General features: G+C 45.8%; 4 protein-coding genes across 9 annotated transcripts; 2 read left to right on the forward strand and 2 right to left on the reverse strand.

Moving 5' to 3' along the window:
* Nucleotides 1-16: 16 nt before the first annotated feature.
* LOC108128660 (meckelin) lies at nt 17-3,481 on the reverse strand. Its single transcript, XM_017246344.3, is given in 7 exon segments — nt 17-148; nt 206-369; nt 421-508; nt 565-733; nt 796-1,976; nt 2,032-2,981; nt 3,223-3,481. Coding segments are annotated over 7 exon segments (2,943 nt in total).
* A 1,699-nt stretch (nt 3,482-5,180) lies between these two features.
* LOC108128962 (uncharacterized) lies at nt 5,181-8,343 on the forward strand. Of its 4 annotated transcripts, XR_011443294.1 has the most exons (7): nt 5,181-5,400; nt 5,499-5,782; nt 5,842-6,909; nt 6,974-7,194; nt 7,287-7,999; nt 8,054-8,144; nt 8,201-8,343. XR_011443294.1 is itself a non-coding variant. In XM_017246854.3 (5 exons), the coding sequence occupies exons 1-5, from the start codon at nt 5,389-5,391 to the stop codon at nt 7,487-7,489; spliced, it is 1,788 nt and encodes a 595-aa protein (XP_017102343.1). In that variant the 5' UTR covers nt 5,181-5,388; the 3' UTR covers nt 7,490-8,343. The 4 variants fall into 4 exon arrangements, 1 of the variants encoding a protein (XP_017102343.1); XR_011443292.1 differs by having other exon boundaries at nt 7,287-8,144; XR_011443293.1 differs by having other exon boundaries at nt 8,054-8,343.
* Nucleotides 8,344-8,644: 301 nt separating this feature from the next.
* H (transcriptional corepressor hairless) lies at nt 8,645-14,703 on the forward strand. Of its 3 annotated transcripts, none has more exons than XR_011443419.1 (6): nt 8,645-10,067; nt 10,139-10,312; nt 10,387-11,132; nt 11,221-12,688; nt 12,745-14,578; nt 14,632-14,703. XR_011443419.1 is itself a non-coding variant. In XM_017246523.3 (6 exons), exons 2-6 carry the CDS (start codon nt 9,383-9,385, stop codon nt 12,771-12,773), a joined length of 3,102 nt encoding a protein of 1,033 aa, XP_017102012.2. In that variant the 5' UTR covers nt 8,645-9,233; nt 9,335-9,382; the 3' UTR covers nt 12,774-14,703. The 3 variants fall into 3 exon arrangements, 2 of the variants coding, with proteins under 2 accessions (XP_017102012.2, XP_070138219.1); XM_017246523.3 differs by having other exon boundaries at nt 8,645-9,233; nt 9,335-10,067; nt 12,745-14,703; XM_070282118.1 differs by having other exon boundaries at nt 8,645-8,825; nt 8,940-10,067; nt 12,745-14,703.
* An 83-nt stretch (nt 14,704-14,786) lies between these two features.
* Nucleotides 14,787-20,556, reverse strand: Pi3K92E (phosphatidylinositol 3-kinase 92E). The gene is made up of 8 exons (XM_017246522.3): nt 20,375-20,556; nt 17,490-19,518; nt 17,228-17,434; nt 16,579-17,166; nt 16,217-16,523; nt 15,990-16,160; nt 15,809-15,928; nt 14,787-15,746 (listed from the first exon to the last, which is right to left on the reverse strand). The coding sequence occupies exons 2-8, from the start codon at nt 19,289-19,291 to the stop codon at nt 15,618-15,620; spliced, it is 3,324 nt and encodes a 1,107-aa protein (XP_017102011.2). The 5' UTR covers nt 19,292-19,518; nt 20,375-20,556; the 3' UTR covers nt 14,787-15,617.
* Nucleotides 20,557-21,144: the final 588 nt, after the last annotated feature.

Genomic DNA, 21,144 nt, shown 5'->3' on the forward strand with positions numbered 1-21,144 from the left:
ATCCCCTATGTTTCCTTCATATTGCAAAGAAACCGTCTTCCCTCAGGTGCTGCTCTTCATCCTGGGGCTACAAGAGGAATCTCTCGTCGATGAGGGTCTTTCGAGAGACATTGCGGCGCACCCAATATCGATACACAAAGCTTAGTATCTAAAATTGGAAAATAATTAGGATTATTTTAACATCTGGCTATAGTTCCTAACAAACCATATTGAATATACTAGCTCCAGCAGCTGCAATAAGGAAGTTGGTGGTCAACAGGTAGAGGGATAGAAGAGTAAGTAGCTCCAGGACAAAGATGTTTAGATGATTTCCCAGCAGAAGCACCCTGGAGAAGCTCAGGGAATCGTCAATGTAGAAAGTTCCCTTATCTGAAGAGAGAGATTATAAGGATTATGAACTACTAGTCGAAAGGAACATACTCTCAGTAATATAGTTATCGATTTCGCAGTTTAGAAATTGCTCCACAAAGGACTTCTCCTTGATTATGTAGTCCATGTCCTTGATGGCCTGCAATTGCCTTTCATTATAGGTATTATATAGGGGTATTGATCTTAAAAACCTACATGATCAATAAAGGCACAGAAGAAGCGATTAACACTCGCATAGGCTATGGAAGTACGCTCCATTTGGCCATCCACACTGGGCACCATGTCCTTTTGGTAGAGCAGCGTCTGGGATAGACTGCTGGTTAGGCTGCGCTGAAAGGGCAGGAGCAGACGCTCCAGGTAGATACTGTGGGATATATAAAGAAGAGTCAATCCCCTCCACATATGAGATGCTATTCAAATACTGACTGCAAGTTTCTGGGCGGCAGGATGATGTATGCCTGCTTGTCGGAGTCCATGAGTAATCCCCGACGTCCGTACATGGTCTGGGTCCTTTGCAGCTGCAGGATCATAGAGGACATGTCCGTGTCAGCGAAGCCATGCGGGGATCTGCCATGGATGTAGTAGCCAAACCCCGGCTCAGTCAACGAGAACAAAGATATGTTGGCCAGACTGCAGAGGTCGATGAACTTCTGAAGGGGATTGGCAACCAGGAGTCGATGGACCAGCACTTGCAGAAAATAGGTGAGCAGGTAGCAGGAGGCTATCAGGAAGCAGCGGCCACCCAGTTCCCCGTGGGTGAATCGATCAAGAAACTGATAGGCAGCGATTGCGACAAACACCTGGCCCAAGGTGGAGTACTTTTGTTTCACACTGAGTCGTATCCAGGCGTTGGCCGTGAAGAGGACTCGCCAGGCGGAGACACTGCTCTCGGCCACGAAAGTGCGGACACTGGAGCATAGGGAAGAGCTGTCCAGGTTCAGGCGCTGGCCCTCGCAGCTGCTTCTCGGCCGCTCCCAGTCGATGAGGAATAACTCCAGCTGGCTGGAACGCCACAGGTGGATGACCAGGAAGAGGAACTGAAGCAGGCAGGCAGTATAAATGAGTAACTTCAGAAGCCGTGCGTTGGATGTTTGCAGGACGAGAAGCAGGAGAGCAGTTCCCAATAATGCATACGCCACATTTCCGGCGAAATGCAGGAGAAATTCCAGCAGGCTGCTCATCTGACAGAGGTCGGTCTTTCGTCGTCTTCGCAGATTTTGGAGGCGGAAGACAGCAGCCGCAAGGGCCAGCAGCAAGAGCAGGGGCAGCGCCACTTCCAGGACTAACCATTCCCAGCCTCGTTTCACTTGCTGATAGCTTATCCTTAAGCGGAAAGGATAGGACTGGGAAAGGGAACTGTTTCCAGTGCCCAATTCGATGTGGCGATACTGCAGCCGGATGAGCGGAAGGCCCACTCTATCCGGCTGATCCTTGTCTACGCTGTAATGGATCTCCAGATCCTCCACATAGCGCAGGGAGCGGTACATCTGCAACTTGTGGGCATCCTCGTAACGGGGGACTGAAGACTTTTGGAGACGATTGTCTCGTGGAGAGGCGGAAATGAGTTGAAATCTCTTGACCAACTGCCACTCTTCCGGTTGATTTCGCTGGAAAACAAGAAAAGTTATCCGTAAATCCATAAACCCTTCATGAAATCCTCACCTGATTCTCTGGTGTTAGGGTTTCAATGAGCACTGGCAGTTGGTGGAGCAGAAACTGCCAGTTGCTGCTAAAGTTCAGGTACACTGTGAAGAACTCATCGTTGTCCTGCTGAGTAACCAGATCTATGAGCCGCTCGAGAGTCAACCTACAGGAAATCTCCGACTTATCCTTTGGCAAGGAGAGCTGCAAGGAAGGTGCTTCCTGCTGACAAAGATTCACAGCCTCCAGGTCGAAGGAGCCCCAACGCTTAAGATTTCCACCCAATCCAAAGGTGGTGCTGAAGAGGCGCAGATCCTTGCGATCTGCCAACTGAAGGGTTTTCGACAGCAGCTCCTTGGTGACGCGACCTTTTTTGTAGAAGAGGAACGGTTGCAGAGCCCGAGCCTGCTCCCCGGTGTGGGCGTACTTCATGACCACGTCTGAGACCTGGGTGAGCAGAAAGGCGCTGCACGGCGAATGCTTCTCCAGCGAGAAATGCGACAGCACGCAAAGATTCGCCAAATGCTGGCAGGCAGTATCGTTTCGCAGGGTCAGACAGAAGAAGGCCACAAACTTAAGGTCACCGAAGTTGGAGGGAGCATTGGATGTGGCTTGCAAAAAGGAATTGTAATGCATATACGGGCGGAGCAGAGTGCTGGCTATACAAAAGTCCTGAAAGCGGAAATTGTAGTTAAGATCGCAAGTGCGACAGTCTCCTTCTTGGGAGGACGGATTCGTCTTGGTCAGGATAATTCCCGTAATAATAGGATGCACTGGCAGCTGGCTGGCGAAAACGGACGTGGCATTCAGGTACCGATAAGTGCAGACCGATGAGGAGGGACGCGGCTGAGGTAGCCACACGGAAGTGCAGTTGTCGCTCCTGTCCGGAGTACAGATTTCATCACAGGTGGGCCACTGTTTGCCCCGCTCGTAGATGGTTAAATGGCCAATGGGACATTTGCAAGAGAATTCTGGAAAAGTTTTAGGAAATGAGGATAATCTAGGAGACTAGACAATATATATTATCATAATATCTACATGAAATTAATAATGATAGGATGACCTTAATAATGACTGCAATTTTTGTGAAATACAATTTCTAATCACGCCATCTTATCATTCTACAAAATTTGAACTAAATTACTTCTTATATGCACTTCTTTCTTTTTTTTGGAACACCTTCCATCTGAGTCCTGTTTGATCAATACTTACTGTCTGGCTGCAGTTTCTCCAAGCCCCCATCACCATGACCCAGTCCCACCTCATTGCACGGGGCACAGTCGAAGAGGTTGAGGTTGTAGTACTCATTCTTGAGGCACTGCTGGGGATTCTGGAAGCGGAATGTGTGTGGCGTTGGCACCTGTGCGGGTGATACTGGACTGGGAGTGGGCAACGAGCCGTTTCCGAGGTGGAGAAGCACAGCTAGCCATAGAAGGAGAAAGATCCAATTGTTGACCCGTGGGAAGCACATCGTCGTATTCTAGGTTCTGGCTGTTTGCGGCGAAATTCAAATGGGAACTGAACCGAGTCACATCGATTGCAGCTGCAATCGCCCCCAGGACGACCAAGGAGGCAAGTAAACAAGTCGAGGACCTAAGGTGGGCGCAATGTTGCCATAGCTACCCATTCCAACCCCAGGAAATGTGCCGGGCACGCATGCAAAATGGCCATTATACGTTGGGGTGGGCCAAGGAGGTTTCTTCCCTGCCAGGTGAAGAGGTCAAGCAAAGTTCTGGTAATAACCTGAGACATTTTGCGCCCTGGAATTGTCGCAAGACCCTATTTGTGGCTACTTTTATAATTCACCGTGTTGCGTGCAGTAAATTATGATTTCAATCATTACTTTCCAGGTATTTTGCATACGATTGAACACTTGATATGGGAAAAATGAAAAGAATTTTGTCGTAGGCATCGATGCAAATTAAAAGTGAATATATCTTTAAATTATTAAAGGTTCAAGCAAACTTTGACGTGGCAAAATTGCCCTTCTATCCCTTTTTGGGGTTTTTTAAGGGATATTCGCACGAAAATTTGACGAAAAATCCTAAATAAAACTGGTTTATATTTTATGACCCAGATTTATGGAGGATCGATCCGTTTCCGTTTAATATTCTGATGAATTTTGGCAAAGATGTATCTTTTGATGGGAGCCATTTAGTTCCTCCCATGCATTTGCCACATTTTTAAGGGGATACCCAGAAAATGTTACAAAAAATTTAAAAAATATTTTGTTTGTGGGTTTTGATGCAGATTGTTGGAGAATCGAATACGAATTCTACAATTCGTTTAAGGTATTCCTCTCATAAATCCGATGTAAATTGGAATAGATATAGCCTTCTCTGTGGGCCATATTGTCCCTTCCACGTAGTTTCCCCATTTTGAAGGGGATCTTCCAGAAAATTTGACATAATATCTAAAATATCTAAAATCTAAGATTTTGATACAAAATTTTGAAGAATAGATCTGCAAATCTTTTAAGGATGCAGGTGAGTTTTGGCAAAGATATGATCCTATTAACCCTTTTCAGGATGCCATTGTGTCTTTTTATGCATTTTCTCCATTTTGAAGGGGACCCTCCCGAAAATTAAGCAAAACTTCAAAAAAAATATGTGTTTCTAGGCTTTGATTCAGATTGGTGGAGAATCTATCTAAAAATCTTTTAAGGTATTCCTTTAATGTGTTTTGGCAAAAATGTAGCCCATGATAGCCATATTGTCCCTCCTATTAATTTTCCACATATTGAAGAATATACTCAAGAAAATTTGACAAAAGATTGTAAATCCTAAACGACTCAGCTGTATAAGCCGGTATAAGATACTACTAATAAGGACAACGAACAATTTTAAATTTATGTTTATAGAAAATCAAAGTCAATCTTAGTGTTTAACTTTAAGTTACAAAATTAAATTAATTTCAGAAACAAAATGTAAGCTTTTAACGGTCAAATTTAAACTGACAGTCTGGTAGCGCTGCACAAAATGGCAAGGATATGGTAACACACAATTTTTTAAATATTAATTGCACAGCGATTTATACAAAGCTTGGACCAAACTCAAAATAAAGCTTTCATGAATGTTTTTTTTTTTGGCTAAATTTAAAAGTTTTTTAATTAAAACAACAAAAAAATTAAAATTACCACTTGGATCTAAGCTTTGAGGTATTTACCCTGCAAACTTGACGGTCACACTGCTGGACTCCCCCAACCCCCAACCTCCTTGCAAGGACAACACAATTAGACGGCGGACACATACAGTTTTTTTTCCCCATTCCGTGCCCGCCAGTTATCCAGGCTCCAGCCCAGTAGTGACTCGATAGCAGGATGCTCCGGCGAAGACTTGCAGATTAAAATGTCTGGCTGATTTACACTTCCAGCCAAAGATGAACAATTTGGTAAGGCGAGTGGGTGCCAGGGGGTGGGCAGGGGTGTGTCTGTGTGCCATGCAAGTGTCTGAGAGTGTAAATGTGTGTATATCATTCATTCGTTGCAGGAGCACGTCAAGCACTTTTACCCCGAAAACTACAAATTGGATCTGTCCGAGACGATGAAGGCAGCTCTGTCCAAGGGACCCGGCGGCGGAGGCGGCATGCCAGGCGGAGATTTGCTTCCGCAGCCAAATGCCGGGGTGCCGGGGGTGGGCTATGTAACGGAGAAGCTCTACATGCTGCTGCAGCTATACTTGCAAAACAAGGGCTGGAATCCGAGTGCGGAACTGCTGCAGTGCTTCAGCGATCTCAAGGATAATGCCATGTTACCCAGCGCCGCCTATTTGCAGTAAGTAGACAGTAATAGTCTACCACTAAATATTTTTCTATAAATGTATATATTTTCAGAGTTCTAGCTAACCGTCTCACCTTAGACTCCCAGGGACGCCTTATCCTGCGGGATAACGGAAAGATAGTTCTACCCTTTGAGCACTTTGCGAATGCGGTGATGCTGAAGCACATGTCCGGACCCCATGGCCTTCACCTGAGTGTGGATGCCACGGTAAGGGCTGTCATTGAGTCGTACACCATTGGGCGAGATCAGTTCGGAATGGAGAAGGAATTCATCATCGAGGTGGTGCAGTCGTGCCCGAGTCCCGCTTGTCGTTATTACAAGAACCATATGGGCATCTCACCTATGCCGTTTATGGAACAACAGTATCCAGGAGTAAACACCCCCGAATTTCTGCAGCGTCTATCCCACCTGCCTCCCAGCGGAGCTCCTGGAGCCAGCTCGGCCGCTGGTTCGGCATCCAGTGTAGGGAGCAGTGCTAGTTCAGGGAACGTGGAGATTGATTTATCCAAGTCGACAGGTGGAAAGGTTCCTCAGGTGCCGGTGCCACCCCAGCTACAGCATCTCACCAAGCAGCAGCAGAACAGCATTCAGACGCAGCTATCCCAGATCAGTGCTGCTGCAGTGCATCACCAACAACAGCAACAGCAGCAGCAGCAACAACAACAACAACAGCAGCAACAGCAACAGGCTCAGGCGCAAGCGAAGCACCAGCAGCAACTGACTGCTGCGCTGATCCAGCAACAAAACCGCGTCCTTGCCCAACAAAGTCTCGAGAAGCTGAGCAATCTGAGCCCCCTGGAGAAGCAACGTGTCTTCGCTCAGCTGGACCCCAAGCATTTTGATCCAATGGCCGTGGCAGCTGCTGCAGCAAATCTCCAAATTCAGGGCCTCATGCAGTCGCAAGCAGTAGCTGCCGCCGTGGCCGCCAACCAGCCCACGTCCTCACTGTCTGCCACCAGTTCATCTACGGCAAGTGGGTCCGGAGTTGGTGGCGGGTCGCAGGCCCATCATGGCCACCATCCTTTGCCGCCGCCATCCCAGTCGCCGCACTCGTCGTCCTCGTCTTCCTCGCACTCCTCTCTGGAGCAGATCACCCATAAGAACGTGGCGGAATCTTTGCGGTAAGTCTTAATTTTACCCATGTTTTATATTTTTCATCATCCTATAATATTTTTTTAATTCTAGTTCCAATTTGGACTCAATTGAGTCCAACAAGGATCTTCTGGCGTTGCATAATGGGGCTTGGGCCACCAGCGATGCCAATCGTGTGGACCACATGGCCGTGGGCCAGGACAAGATAGTGAGGATCTTTGCGGAGCTAATGCGGAACATGTCGCGGATGAAAACCTACATACGACCCTCGATGTGCAAGCCCTATGGCAAGCAGAGCGAGAGTCTGCAAAAGAGTGAGTACCAAGTCGAACAACCGGTTTTTGTGTCTGTCTGCAATCTCAGATAGTGAGTGTTACTGACCACCTCCCTTGTGCTCCCCCTGCAGCCCTCATGGACACCATTCAAATCGTGCAGACGCTGCGGAACTGCCTGCCGGCTCCTCATATTCCTGTCTCCTCCTGGAAGAGCGAAAGCGAGGGCAACGTGGGCGCTGGAGTCGGAGTGGGCGTTGGCGTGGGTGTTCCTCCGGGACTCAACCTAAGTGCGGCTTTGGGTCTGCCGCCGGGCAGAGTGGACAACATGCATTAGGCGGTAGTCTGACGGTTACCTATTGATATCCCTTGAATAACCTTCCTCCAGAGCAGTTTGAGGGCCCTTAGTATTTACACTAATACATATATACATATTTAAAGGATAAGGACAGTAGTTCACCCCAGTAGACTTGGCTCAAGATTTCCTTTTATCAATTATGTGCCATGTTCAACGCAAGACTTGATTTCATTTTCACATTTGACTGACACTTAGGTACATATTAAAAAGGAATCGGGACGAGGTGGATCCTGATTTTGATTTCGTCTTCATCACACTGTGTTTTCCCCGTTTCGGCAAGCAAAATTAACAAGCAAAATGACAAATTAGTTAAACAATTGGCAAAACGTCTGTGATATTTAAATTATGTTGGCGACAAGGAGCAGGACTAAATTTTTTTTTATTATGTTGTGTGACAGTCTTACGATTTACTTTGTGCAATATCTATGTAATAACCATCTATTCTTAGCCATTCTCGTGCAATCGACGACCTTTCGCCCATATCAAAAAGTAACTTGAATATAGCTATGTAATATTATCACCTACTAATAACCGGCAATTTAGGCGATTAAGATGTCTTATGATTTGCACTAACAGCAGATGAGCAGGGGAAAGAGTTGTGTTTAATTTTAAGAAGCTGGAGAAGGAGAAGCAGGTTGTATTTCGCATGCAAAGGCTATTTAAATATATATTTATTGTTTATTTCGCCAGCGCTCACATTAAAATTACGAGTAATTCGAATAATTCGATAGCAAACAGTATTAAACGCAATAAAAAGACACTTCAACCATAAGTATTTAACCCATCGGAGTCGTGGGTACTACCGTAATATAATATCGCTTAATGTTTACCTTCCGGACTTAATAAATAAAATATTTTATTCTACAAAAATTCTATTTTTGACTTTCTATGCTCTTTTTACCTTTTAAACTTGAAATTGGTCATTTTCTTGGCGCGAAGATTCAAACGAATACGGTAAGCCGACAGTGTTGCCAGATGACAGAAGGATATTTAAATTCAAATTTCGATATTTTTTTCTGGCTACACCGTTGAAGAGCGCTCTGGCACGGTGCGCCAGAAAAATACCAAACAAATATCGAAAAAAAACGGAAAAAAAATCCAAAGGTACAAAATTTGTATAGGTTCTTGGTTACACTAAGTTAGGTACAAATCCGGTCACACAGCGCACCGTTGCGTTTTTCGTTGATAATTTTTAAATTTATTTATTAGTTTATTAGCTCGAAACTGAGCGCAAAATTAAGCCTGCTTATCCCGCCCGGGCTACCTCGGTCCACCGCCCTGCTCGCGCACCATCGGATATCGCTATCTGCTGACGGTAATTGGAGAACGTTTTCGTTTCGTTTTTTCCATTTTATCTCCTCCTTTTCCTCCACTTCGTTCGCTCTCTTTGTGCGCTGCCCCCCGCTCCCCTTCGGTTCGCCGTATGCAGCCAGCAAAGAGCGATTTGCGTGCCCGTGAAATCCCATTAAGATCCAGCCTTAAATCAAATAATGTTTCAATAAGAGTATGTGTGCATTAGTGCAAATGGCTCGGTTCGGTTCCTGCCTCAAAACATGAAAATGGTGCAAGACGCTCCCAACGCCGTGCCGAGCTGGCATATTTTGGTGCGCGACGCCGTCGACGCGTTTTTCCCCGGCCGCGGACTCTGCGCGACTGTGAGGAATTTACAGCAACAACAAAAACAGCAACAGCTAAAGCGACAGCAACAAAAACAATGAATATGGTATTTAAATTGCATGCGACCACCGATCGGAATCGGAAATGCGAATTACTGTAAAATTTCGAGAGATCGCAAATCGAAAATTGCAATGTTTCTCTTTGAAGGCCCAGTCTAAATGACGTCACAAGCGTAACAGAGTGCAACAGACAACAATGACCGATGAGCATAAAAGTAACATTAACAGTAACAGTACGAGCAACAGCAACAGCAATAGCAACAGCAACAACAATAACAATAATAACAACAACAACAGCAGCAACGGCAACGGCAACAACGAAAGCAACAACAATAGCACCATTATTGCAGAGGCGGCAGCCAAATTTTTGCTAAAAAATGGTCTAAACGGCAGCTTTCCTGCGCCACCGCCACCCCTGCCCGCCAATCTGAGCACAACGCCCTCAAGCTCCTCCACCAGCACCACACCCTCCAATGGATTTTTGCCGCATGCTAGCACACAGCCGTCGGGAAAGCCAGAAAGAAGAAATAGCGCCAGTTCCAGCCGAAGTAGCCCCTCAGCCATGGCGGCCTCCGCTGCGATGGCAGCCGCGTCTAGCGTCGGAGCCCTTGTGGGAGCTCCCGGCCCGAAGCCCAGTCCCGTGGATGTACTGGGCGGTGTTCTCGACTACAGTTCCTTGGGTGCAGCGGCTGCTGTGGCCGCAGTCGCATCTCTGCCGCCCACTGCCGGGGGTGCAGTGAAGATCGGCAAGGGTAGCACCAGCAGCGGGATCAGTTCCAGCTCCGGCAGCAGCGGATTTGATATGGGCAGGCATCCGATATCGACGCACAGCAGCAACAACAGCTCGACTGGCTACGGCGGCCGTTTGCAGTTCTTTAAAGGCAAGTTTAAGATTAAGTCTCACTTCCGGTCGATGATAGAGTTAATGTCGAAAATTCTCAACCCCACTTAGATGGCAAGTTTATATTGGAACTGGCACGCTCCAAGGACGGCGATAAAAGCGGCTGGGTTTCGGTGACGCGTAAAACCTTTCGCCCACCCTCCGCAGCCACCTCGGCGACTGTGACGCCGACATCGGCCGTGGCCACAGCCTATCCAAAGAACGAGAATTCCACATCGCTGAGCTGTAAGTTGTCTTTGGAAAAAGTATAAGAAAAACAATAATATTCGAGCTTTCGATTGTAAACCCTTTAATTCTAGTTTCGGATGACAACAGCTCAATACAATCTTCGCCGTGGCAGAGAGATCAGCCTTGGAAGCAGTCCCGCCCCCGACGCGGCATCTCCAAGGAACTGTCTCTATACTACCGCCGCCCCAGGCACAGTGTGCTCGGAAAGGCCGCTCTCCAGACAGCCATTCGCAAGCGCCGACGACCCCACGAGCCGCTCGCCGCCAGCGAGGAGCCCATCTTCGAGTCAGCGGCCAAAACGGACAGCGGCGACGAAACGCTTAAGGCAGAAGCCTCCGAGGATGTTGCAGGTGGCGGAGATGCGGATACTTCTGCAAATGAGATTAAAACTGAAGAATCAGAAACGATCAAAACCGAGGAAGATGGTACATTGGAAGTTAAGGACGTCAAGCCGGAGGTTAAGGAGAGTGTCGAGTCAGATGAAGTGCCGCCCACTGTGAAGACCGAGCCAGAGGCAAATGATGAGACTGTCGAGAAGATGAACACGAGCGAGGACGACGAAGTCGCGGTTGAGACTAAGCCCGTTAATGGCGACCTCAACGGCGATTTGAAGTCGAAACTTGGAAAGCAGGCCACGCCAAAGCCGAAAGCGCGGGCCAAGCTTAGCAGCATAATCCAGAAACTGATCGACGGCGTCCCAGCCCGTCTGGAGCAAATGTCCAAGACCCCCATGACGACAGCAGCTGCGACGGCAGCAGCGGAGAGAAGCGGAGGCGGTGGACCCGTGGCCAGTTTAAACCACTCATTGCCCCACAAGGTGACTAGGACTATCCTGCTAGACCTGAGGGCTAGTCTACATAACCCCTTTAACTTATTCATATGATTCCATCATGTTATCTTTGTAGGTTTCTCCGCCTTCATCGGCAGCAACAGCGAGTCGCCTGGTGGAGTACCATCACCAGCATGTGTCACCCAGAAAACGCATCCTTCGCGAGTTCGAGAAGGTTTCGCTGGAGGACAATGGATGCGCGAACAATGGCAGCGGGGGCAGTGGCAGCAGCGGCGGCGCTGGTGGCAAGCGAAGTCGCGCCAAGGCATCGACGTCGTCACCAGCTGGCAAGTCGGCGCCGATAAACTTGGCCCCGCCCCAAGGAAAACCCAGCCCCAGTGCAAGCTCCTCCAACACCTCGCCAGCTGCGCCAGCGTCGGCTGCGCAGCCAACTCGACTGAACAGCTCCTATAGCATCCACTCGTTGCTGGGCGGGAGCAGTGGTAGTGGCGGCTCCTCATCCTCCTCCTCAACGGGTGCCTCCAAGAAGAACAACGACCATCCGGCGGCTATTATCAGTAATGTGCACCAGCCGCATCATTCTCTGTACCAGGCAAGCACCTCGAGCTATCCCCCGAAGTCACCGGACATGAGCGGCAGCAACGGAGGTGGAAAATCGCCCTCACATGCCGGAGCAAAGAAACGGTCGCCACCGTACTCGGCAGGCTCGCCCCTGCCCGTGGACTACGGGCACTCGTTCTACAGAGATCCCTATGCGGGAGCAGGTGTGGGCCGGGCGGCATCCCAAGACTTGTCGCCACCACGTTCCTCGTCAGCCTCGCCCGCCACCACGCCGCGCACCGTGCCCAAGAAGACTGCCTCGATCCGCCGCGAATTCGCCTCTCCCTCGGCTAGCAGCAGCAGCTGCCCGTCACCCGGTGACCGGAGCGCCTCGCCGCCCGACAGACGACTCATGCAACAGCAGCAGCAGCACTTGCACTACTACATGTACCCGCCGCCGCCGCAGGTGAATGGAAATAGTTCTGGAGCGAGTCCCGGCACAGCGCCAGCATCGGCTGGCAGTAACGCTCTGCACGCGGCTGCTGCAGCCGCAGCAAGCTACATTCCTTCGGTGGCACCCCCATCATTGTACCATCCGTTCATATCAACTTTAGCAGCACTGAGGCACACTCCAATGTGGATGCATCCCTACCCGGCGGGAGGAGCACTAATGCCACCACATCCGCCGGCGTTCGGCTACAATGGAGTGGGCGCCGCTGCAATGGCAGCTGCGGCAGCCGCGGCTTTCGGCCAGCCCGCTCCCAGTCCTCACACCCATCCCCATCTGGCCCATCCGCACCAGCAACCGCATCCGCATCCGCACCCGGCCGCATTAACCGCCCACTCCCATACTCCCGCTCATCTGGCCACGCCAAAACTGACTGATAGTAGTAGCGAGCAAATGTCTGCAGCGTCCAGTCATCGCACCGCCTCCACTTCGCCGACCAGCTCGAGTGCATCAGCCTCCTCAGCGGTGGCCGCCGCCGGCGCCAGCTCCTCAGCAATGTTTCATAATAGTAGCCTAAGGAATGAACAAAGTTCAGGTGAGTTCCACAGCCTTGCAATAGACCTCATTTTAATCCGATAATTTCGCACCCAGACTTACCACTGAATCTGTCAAAGCACTGAGACACACACGCCCCAGCTGCCCCAGTTTCTGGGCCACCATCGAGTTAAGTACTTTACCGCACTAGTAGCGCTTAAGACGACATTCAAGTACACGTAATATTATTTAATAAGTTTCGCTGCTAGTTTAGTTTTAGTGTAATTGTTTTAGCCTAAGTCTACTCCTAGGTTCGCGATTAAGGCCGGATTTTTCGAAAAGTAACCAGAAATAATTACGAAGAAAACTGATAAACTCAACCATGTTCTAACCCCGTTCCAAACTTTCTTATACAATCAGTTGAGTAATGGAATTTTCGACAAACATATTTAATATGCAAAAGGAATTTTATTCTATGACTTGTACGTCTTGAAGAATCTCAAACGAAATATAAAAAAAAAGAGTTACGTTTTTTTCATCAAAACATTTCCTTGAAACAGACTGAACCTGAATTTTTTTTAGAAAAAAAAAATACTTAGCTATCGATCCAACTTTTTAAAGTATATTTAAACAAAGATACATGAACAGATTTTTATAAAACAGCTAGTGCCTTTTGAAGTGGAAAGAAAACTAGGGATACAAATTTAAAATATTTAAAAAAAATACAAAAAAGAAGACATCCAATTTATGAAACTAAAGTGTTTTTACTGTAAAAAGTAACGAGGTCCAAAAGAGCAAAAACGACAGCCTTTTGTATTAAGTAGACTATATACAATTATATACGATTGTTAACAATACTGGGAATTAATTTTTTGAATTAATTACGAATGTTTTTCTTCTGAATTAATTCAAAGAAGCCAACATTCCATTCAAGTTTTACCTTATTTTTATCCGAGAAGCTCAATGAGTCGACTGAATGTTTTGAAACTCACTGAGTTTCTCCCTCCCTCAATTTTTAAATTGTAATGGGCAATCTTAGAGAGCTCTAAGCAGATCTAATGTTGAACTTTACAATTAAATTCATAATTAACCCTAACTAAAATTTATGTTGTATAACTTTGCTTAGTGCAAATCCACTGTCATGCTGCCCAATCAAAAAACAAATGAAAATGTACAAAATTCACATATAAATTATATTTATACTAATGGAAAATGGAAGGAAAATCCTAAGCAGACAAATTCTAACCGAAACTGATACAAATAAACGAAAAAAAAAAACATATTCCTAAATGCAAAAAAGACAAAAACAAAACGCGGTTTCTCATATTTTCTAAATTATTTATACATAAACGAAATGACTATTTATATTTACTGGGTACGTTAAAGTGTAAGTAAATAGTTGTAATTGTAAATACAGTATTTTTACAAAAACATCAAAGTAAAAAGAGAAAGGGAAAAAATTAAAAAAAGAGAAATAACCAATATATTAAATATAAATATTTTTATAAACGATTTAATGGAGAATACTGTATATTTTGTAACAGAATAGACAGTAGACAGAATGAATGAAAATCGAAAGGATTCCATAAGAGGTCAGAGGTCAAGAAGATGTTGCACAATTGCGCTATTTAACCATTTTAGAGAACGTAAACGAATATAAATAAAATTTCGATGAAAATTCCATACGGTTTTTATTACCTACTGATTAGCTAGCTATGCGCCTAGGATCTATTATTTTATTTTTACTTTTACAACGGTACTGTGTACGACGTTTTTGTTTTATTGAAACATATAGTGTTTATAATTTAAATATCGATCGATGGCTGATGTCTGATGTCTATTGGGGGGAGCTGCTGTTGGCATAGCCCCCAAATATATTGACAAAAAGTGAATGAAAATAAAGGGTTTTAAAGTTATGATGGCATAATGCTGCATCTCTTGATGTTGGAATGTATGTAAAGTAACGGAAACAAAATTAATTTTAAACAAATATATTTTATATAGGTATATATAAACTGAAACTAAATACTTGATGTCAATAAAAATGAAAAACATGTACTAAATGTATGAAAACTATTTAATGAATTTTTCATTATGGTCGGAAGGGCTCCTGGTGGATCAGTTTCCATATCCCTTTGGGGAAAATAAAACAATTTCGGTGACAAATACAGTCTATGGGTAAACATAGAAGCACACTGTGTATCTATATTTCTTCACGTTTCGATTAAATTGTATACATTCGTTCGGTTTTTGTATTTATATTGTTTCATTTAATTGTAATTATCCAGTGATTTACAAAATACGTTACAAATATTAGATAACATTATTGAAAGAAACCGGAAAACATGAACATGCTGATGTCTTGTTGCTGGCAACAGAGGCAGACACAAATTATAGTACACAAATAATTATAATCTGGGGCTATTCATCAATCCGTTAATTGTAAACTTAGTGAATTAATGTCTCTTAAATTAATATAGCATAATAGGATACAATTTTTTGCACATGTATGCCCGAGTGTGCACGGGTGAAGGTGTTGAAACAACAACAAAATAGACAACAAAACAATTTCAGGGTCCAAGGGTCACTTCACGACGGGGGGGGATACTAAATGATTTAAGTTACAATAGTTGGTATACACGTACACATATGTAAATTTACAAAATTAAACAGTAAATTATATTGGAGCACTTATGGGGACGACATTATCAGCTAGACATTATCAGGTCAAGGGGGTTTGCCTGTGTGTAGTATGTGTGTGTGTGGGGGGTGTGTAGTTTTTCGTTTTTGTATATTTCGGCCTAACATAGTGAACACATAGCTTTGAACTTTATGAATTGGATAAAAAATTGTACTACGCCTGTCCCAGAGGCACGAAAAGGCAGGCAGGCAGAAACGAAAGGTGGATCCACTTAGACTGGGTGAGCGGTTGTGTGCGTGAGAATGGGGTTGTGTGTTGCTAAGATTTTTAAGTCGATTCAGTTGTCTGTTTACTGTTTGTTGTTCTTGGAGAAGTTGTGCGAGGCCCAATTGAGGGAAGTCTTCCAGGAGTTGGCCAAAGCTTCCTTGAACTTTCCCCGGAAATGTTCACGTGCTTTCTCCTCCGTGTAGTCGAGAACCTAAACAATAAAATAAAATCCAATTAGACTTATATTTAACTATAAATCAGTGCAAGACATACTAAAGTTTCACGCAGATAGTTCAGGTCCTTCTCGGAGGACAGTTCTGGCAGTCCCGTTGAAATCATCATTGAGAACAGCGATAAAATAAGGCAGCCGTGTTTGCGTAAAGCTAAGAAGGCCTAGAAGATTGGAAATAGTACATATTAGAGTGGATGAAAGGTCTATCAAGCAGACACATACTCTCTCGCACAAGTCCTGAAAGTGGCAAAATTCCTTTGCCTCGCGATCGTTGCAGCCGTTGTTGATAACGTACACGAAGTCATGAGTCAACACAAATGGGACACGCTCGCGCTTCACGCCAAACTTTTCCTTGAAATGTCCCAGGATATGGCCAAAGTCGATATGAAAGAGCTGAAACCAAACCGTATTGGTAAGCTATATTTGTAGGCTTATTCTCTCATACGAACCTGTCCATTCTTCTTAACCATTATATTGTCGGAGTGACGATCGGCCACGCCAAGAACATATGTAGCTACACAGTATCCGGCGCAACTCAGCGTAAACTCGTTGATGGCCTTGCTCAGACTGTTTGGGTTCGGATTGTGCTCCTTCAACCAGCTGAAGAGGGAGCCCTTTTTGAATGCTGCCGTGGCCGAAAACATTCCCTTCTCTTTTTGGATGTTGGCAATAGTCTCGGCGTCGCGGACCACCTCGATCATGCCCAAGCGTTGCTCCATGCTGATGCAATTGTAGATGTTCATGCGGAAGTCCATACTACGGAAAGAAAACTATAGATTTTATAATATAAAATTATAGATATATTGCTTACCCATCTCGTTTCCATAGCTGATCCATGACCCGCAACATCTGCAGCGTAAGCATGTCCTGGCGCAGATCATCGCCGTTTTTGAAGATGATGCATACTTCGTTGGAGGTCTTGTCCGCATTCTCAAACACCACCCAAAGGGGACGCATTTTGCTGTCCATTACCTTGCACTTGTCTGGCGAAACGCCACTACAGCGGAAGCTAGGATTCAGCGGATTTAATATGTTTTGGAAGATTCCAGTGTTTCGTTGATCTCGCAGAAAGTCCTGCAGCAACGACTTGACCTTCTCCTTGCTGCCTTTCTTGGCAATCACAGAGCTGTGCTTTAGTTTTTCCAGCACTTGCAACTGCCTCCGCAGTGGCGCCACGTGATGCTTGCAGCCTTTCAGGTAGACCTCCAATAGGAGGCCGAACCGGGTCTGCATGGAAGGCGTTTGCATCTCGGAGCGCAGATGCCAGAAGAAGTAGTGCCCAATGCGCTGATTGCGCAGTGCTCGCTCCAGCAGGAACACTACCAGATCGCTCTCCAGATAAGATTCATGCTTGATGGCCTGCACCAGTTGAAGGAGGTAAAGCAACAGGTCCTCGTCGCTGCGAAAATAGGTTAAATATAGTGTCGGATCAAGTACTCAAGATTGTGAGGGTGTCTTACTCGAGATACTGCAGGCACCGGATAGCAAAGCGTCGTACCGCCGGATCGGGATAAGCATAGTCAAGCAGCTCCAGAGACCGTTCAATTGAGATGAGGGGCCACTGCTTTAGAAGATACCAGATGTCTGCCACATCGTCGCGCTCCTTCCAGTAGACGCAGTGCAGCAGAATGGAAAGCTCTTCAGGCAACTCTCGCATAATGTCATATCTGAAAATTATGGAAATTTTAGAAGATTCTAAAAAGTGAAGAGTTTTAATTTAACCTTCGCTCCCAAATGGCATTGCGATCTTGGTCGACCATTTCGTAGATCTTATCCAGGCCCGAGTAGTTGGCCAGAAGATCCTTAAGCATCTTGAGAGGGTTTTCCGTCAGTTTCTGTGGCTGCTGCAGCTGAGCTTCCCACAGACTAGCTGCCGCGCGATCAGCAGCGAACTGCAGCACAGCCTCCTCGCTGGGGTAACGCACGCATCCCGTTCCGTTGCTGTGGAATGTGAGATGCAACAGGGCGCACTCCTCCTTGCGTGGATTCGATTCGATGGTCCCCAGCGGATGGAAAACTTCGTCCGATTGGATGTCATCCGCATACGTCCATGTGTAGAGCGTATGGTGGCCGCGGCGCAAGTTATCCTTATAGTCGAAGAGTGTTGTGTTTACCCAGGCCAGTGGGTTCTTGTTGTAGGAGACGTCCTTCAAGGAGTTGTCCTTGTTGTTGGATGACTTCTTCGAACGGGACATCTTCGTCACCTCGAAGATCACTATACAGAGCCGTGTCATTCGGGGCAGGTTGCGCATTTGAATGTCAAAACTTATCACCAGATCGTTGAAGGAGAACGTATCCGAGCCACTGTTGGGCGCGTCGAACGTTCGCTGGGCGCACAGCTGCTGCTCGCCGTGAAACAGGCCCACATGCACACCGACCTTAAGGGCTCGCGTTTTGTCGTAGTTCACATTGGCAATGCTGTGCAACGTGAACTGGAAGTAGTTCCCCATGTCCCAAAGCGATGTTGGTGCCTTCGGCATTATAGCGTACTTCTTCTTGGGCGGCACCCGCCTCGGCACCATTTTCTGATCATTGCTGTGGTTTAAGTAAGGCTCGAGTCGGTATATCGACTGCAACACCACATTTGGCACCGCTGTGTCTGAGAGCATTTCCTGGATGTACAGGAACTGGATTAGCGGGTAGTCTCCGAAAAGATACTCGTCCCGGCCGCTAACCTTGAGTATGTAGTCTGAGGCGCGGTCGATCATCTTCATCTGCGACCGGTTCATCTTTTGAAGTGAGCTTTCCGTCAGCGACAACGGTGTGTCCTGTTCGCTTACGGATAATGTGAATGTGCTCGGATCATTTTCGTTCTTCACCACGATCAGGAAGGTGCGCGTTGGATGCCTTTCGCGTATGAGATGGGGCATCTTTGTTGAGTTGGCCAGTCTCAGGGGGTACTCGTATAGCAGCCACTGCTGCCAAGTGTACAAGGACCGTTCCATCTCAATGTTGTCGCAGATCTGCGTCATGTTTAGTCGGAAGTCGTCGATTTCGGGCGTGCCCAGCGTACGATGGTGGTCGAAGGATTTGCCGATCATGCCGCTGACCAACTTGGCCAGCTCATAGTCGCTAGAGAAGCTAGTGTCATCAGTCCGATCGCTCAGGCGTATCAGTCCAAAATATGGCTGGACTTCGCATATGCGTTTAGTTTCATCAATATACGGTTCAATGTTGAACGTTGAGATGCCATACACTTGATAGTCGCAGGCGTTTTTGATCAACTCCCCCAATGGCATCTGCTTTGCTATTTGGACCAGCTCCACCTTTATGTCCCTGATGGAAGTCGTTGAGTGGGTGGTGAGTACTGTGAGGAAGGCATTGGGCAGCATGCAGATTAAATTAACGTATTCGGGCCATTCGTTCCGCCACAGGTCAACGGAGAACCTGTGGTTAAGCTCCTGCCCCGTCACATCCATCAGGGGGAGGCCCATGCTTTGATCTTGGTGCCATTGCATCTGCATGTTGTCCATGTTTTGCATGCTGTCCATGCAAGAGCGATCCATGATGGAAGGCTCATTCATGACGTTACGATCCGGAGATCTTTCGTTTGGAAAGCCGCTCTCCACTATCCACCTGCTTCTAATGGCGATTTTGCGTCGCTTTCACTCTCCGCATTTCTTTAGCGCGTCGCATGCAATTGTTAGTTTAGTTTTCGCTCTTGTCGTTATCACCAGACTGGGCCCGTTGTTGTTTTTAAAGTTTTCCATTTAAATCAGCTCCGCAATCTCATCGTTAGTCATGCCGATCTCTGTGAATAATAAATCAAAAGGTGGCGCCGGGTTACTTGAAAGCAAACATATGGCGATTTCCGATTGACTCTTCATATTGATGTTCAATTACGGAAATGGCGAAAATAACTCGCCTACCCCTTGATAAGGTGGCCCCAAAAGCAGTACCCCTTGACATTTTATGGGAATCCTAAGGCCCTTGGGGGCTTATCAGCTTTAAACCATCTTTACAGGGGCGGCATTAGTGATCTTTGGCCAGTTAGAGTTCTAATTATGTGGCTAAAGCTAAACCGCAACTTCTTGTTAATTAAAATATAAAAACGCTGACTTAAAATTTAGTATGAATCACACCAATCGCTCGAGTGGTCAGGGAGGGGATGGTGGTGTCAACTTAAAAACAAAACAATTCAACAAAACAAGGCGAAGAGCCGATGCCCTGCCCTCTATGGTACTTATATTGTATGCTCAAGTCTAGCTGAACGGGAGTATATCGCACAGATATTTAATTCTGCTTGGAACAGAAGCCATTGCTTGTCTGTATACCTTCCAAATGGACAACTAAAGGCGGTGGGCTAATTCCACCTTAGAACAGGTGGAGTTCGACCCAAGGGAAGGGTATAAAAAGTTACGCGGCACCGATGTCTCATCTCTAAGTCGCGATGCCACAAATGGGAATTTCTGCCACAGGAAAACAGGAAAAGCATACGTTGGGAAACAGCACTTCCCTTAGTTTCCCCACTTTACGGATTTCCACTTGCCCCAACGCGCTTCGCGCTGGCCCATTTGTTTTTGTTTTCCTCTTTTTTTTGACCAGCCTTCTCCGCCTATCGCTTTTTTTTGGGTGTGAGCTAAGCAGTTTACTGCCAACGGGCTTACGTTTTTGTTTGTACCGGCATCTTACGATAATAGGAGCGATCGTAACATTCTCGAATCACAGATTTTCACAATTCAATTGAAGCACATTTAAGTTTGATTAAGGAATTTTAATTGTTTTTATTTTTGTATTGTTGTGTTACGTTTGTTGGTGTCTAGAGGTGGAAAATCAGCGATGGCACTATCGAGTCATTGTTTTGGTTTTAGTTTTTTCAGTGTTACCAGCGCTATGGAGAAATTGTTTCTCTTCTTCCATCCGGTGGGGCATTCTGCAAATGTATCACATTATTTTTAAAAATTTTCAAATATAATAAATTGTACTCACAACAACTTTTTTCAAATGGTTCCTAAGAAAAAAGGAAAATTGGAAATTGAAATCAAACCCAATCTTAAGGGTCTCCCTCTTATGGGGCACACAGAGCCAGAGCCGTCGAGATAAAATTTCGAAACAAGCTTAGGTTCCTTTGAAAGTTACAAGTTAAGTTCCTTAAGTTAATTTCCCAATTCTAATCAAAACATTTAAAAAAAAAACGTATTTGTAAGATTGTAAGTTATAAAAAAACTAGAAAGATATATTACAATTAAAGTGATAGATACAAAGTATTTAAGTATACAAAGTATAACAACATTAAAATGAAACTTTTTCTTATGTCTTTTCATATGGCAAGTATTTTTATTGATTGTTGATTTTGTTATTAATTAAAACAAAAAAAAAAATAAATAAAACTAGGAATGAATGTTTTAACATTTTTACATGGATGACAATACAAAAG

The sequence above is a fragment of the Drosophila bipectinata genome, chromosome 3R (assembly GCF_030179905.1).
Source record: "Drosophila bipectinata strain 14024-0381.07 chromosome 3R, DbipHiC1v2, whole genome shotgun sequence".
Classification (NCBI taxonomy): Eukaryota; Metazoa; Arthropoda; class Insecta; order Diptera; family Drosophilidae; genus Drosophila; species Drosophila bipectinata.

Coding starts and splice junctions, on each gene's coding strand:
- LOC108128962 (XM_017246854.3), top strand. Junction 5,783..5,841: donor CCCAGCGCCGCCTATTTGCA/GTAAGTAGACAG, acceptor ATATATTTTCAG/AGTTCTAGCTAACCGTCTCA. Junction 6,910..6,973: donor AACGTGGCGGAATCTTTGCG/GTAAGTCTTAAT, acceptor TTTTAATTCTAG/TTCCAATTTGGACTCAATTG.
- H (XM_017246523.3), top strand. CDS start 9,383: ATGACCGATGAGCATAAAAGTAACATTAACAGTAACAGTACGAGCAAC. Junction 10,313..10,386: donor GAATTCCACATCGCTGAGCT/GTAAGTTGTCTT, acceptor CTTTAATTCTAG/TTTCGGATGACAACAGCTCA. Junction 12,689..12,744: donor AAGGAATGAACAAAGTTCAG/GTGAGTTCCACA, acceptor TTTCGCACCCAG/ACTTACCACTGAATCTGTCA.
- Pi3K92E (XM_017246522.3), bottom strand. CDS start 19,291: ATGAATGAGCCTTCCATCATGGATCGCTCTTGCATGGACAGCATGCAA. Junction 17,435..17,489: donor AATGCCATTTGGGAGCGAAG/GTTAAATTAAAA, acceptor CATAATTTTCAG/ATATGACATTATGCGAGAGT. Junction 16,524..16,578: donor CAGCTATGGAAACGAGATGG/GTAAGCAATATA, acceptor TTCTTTCCGTAG/TATGGACTTCCGCATGAACA.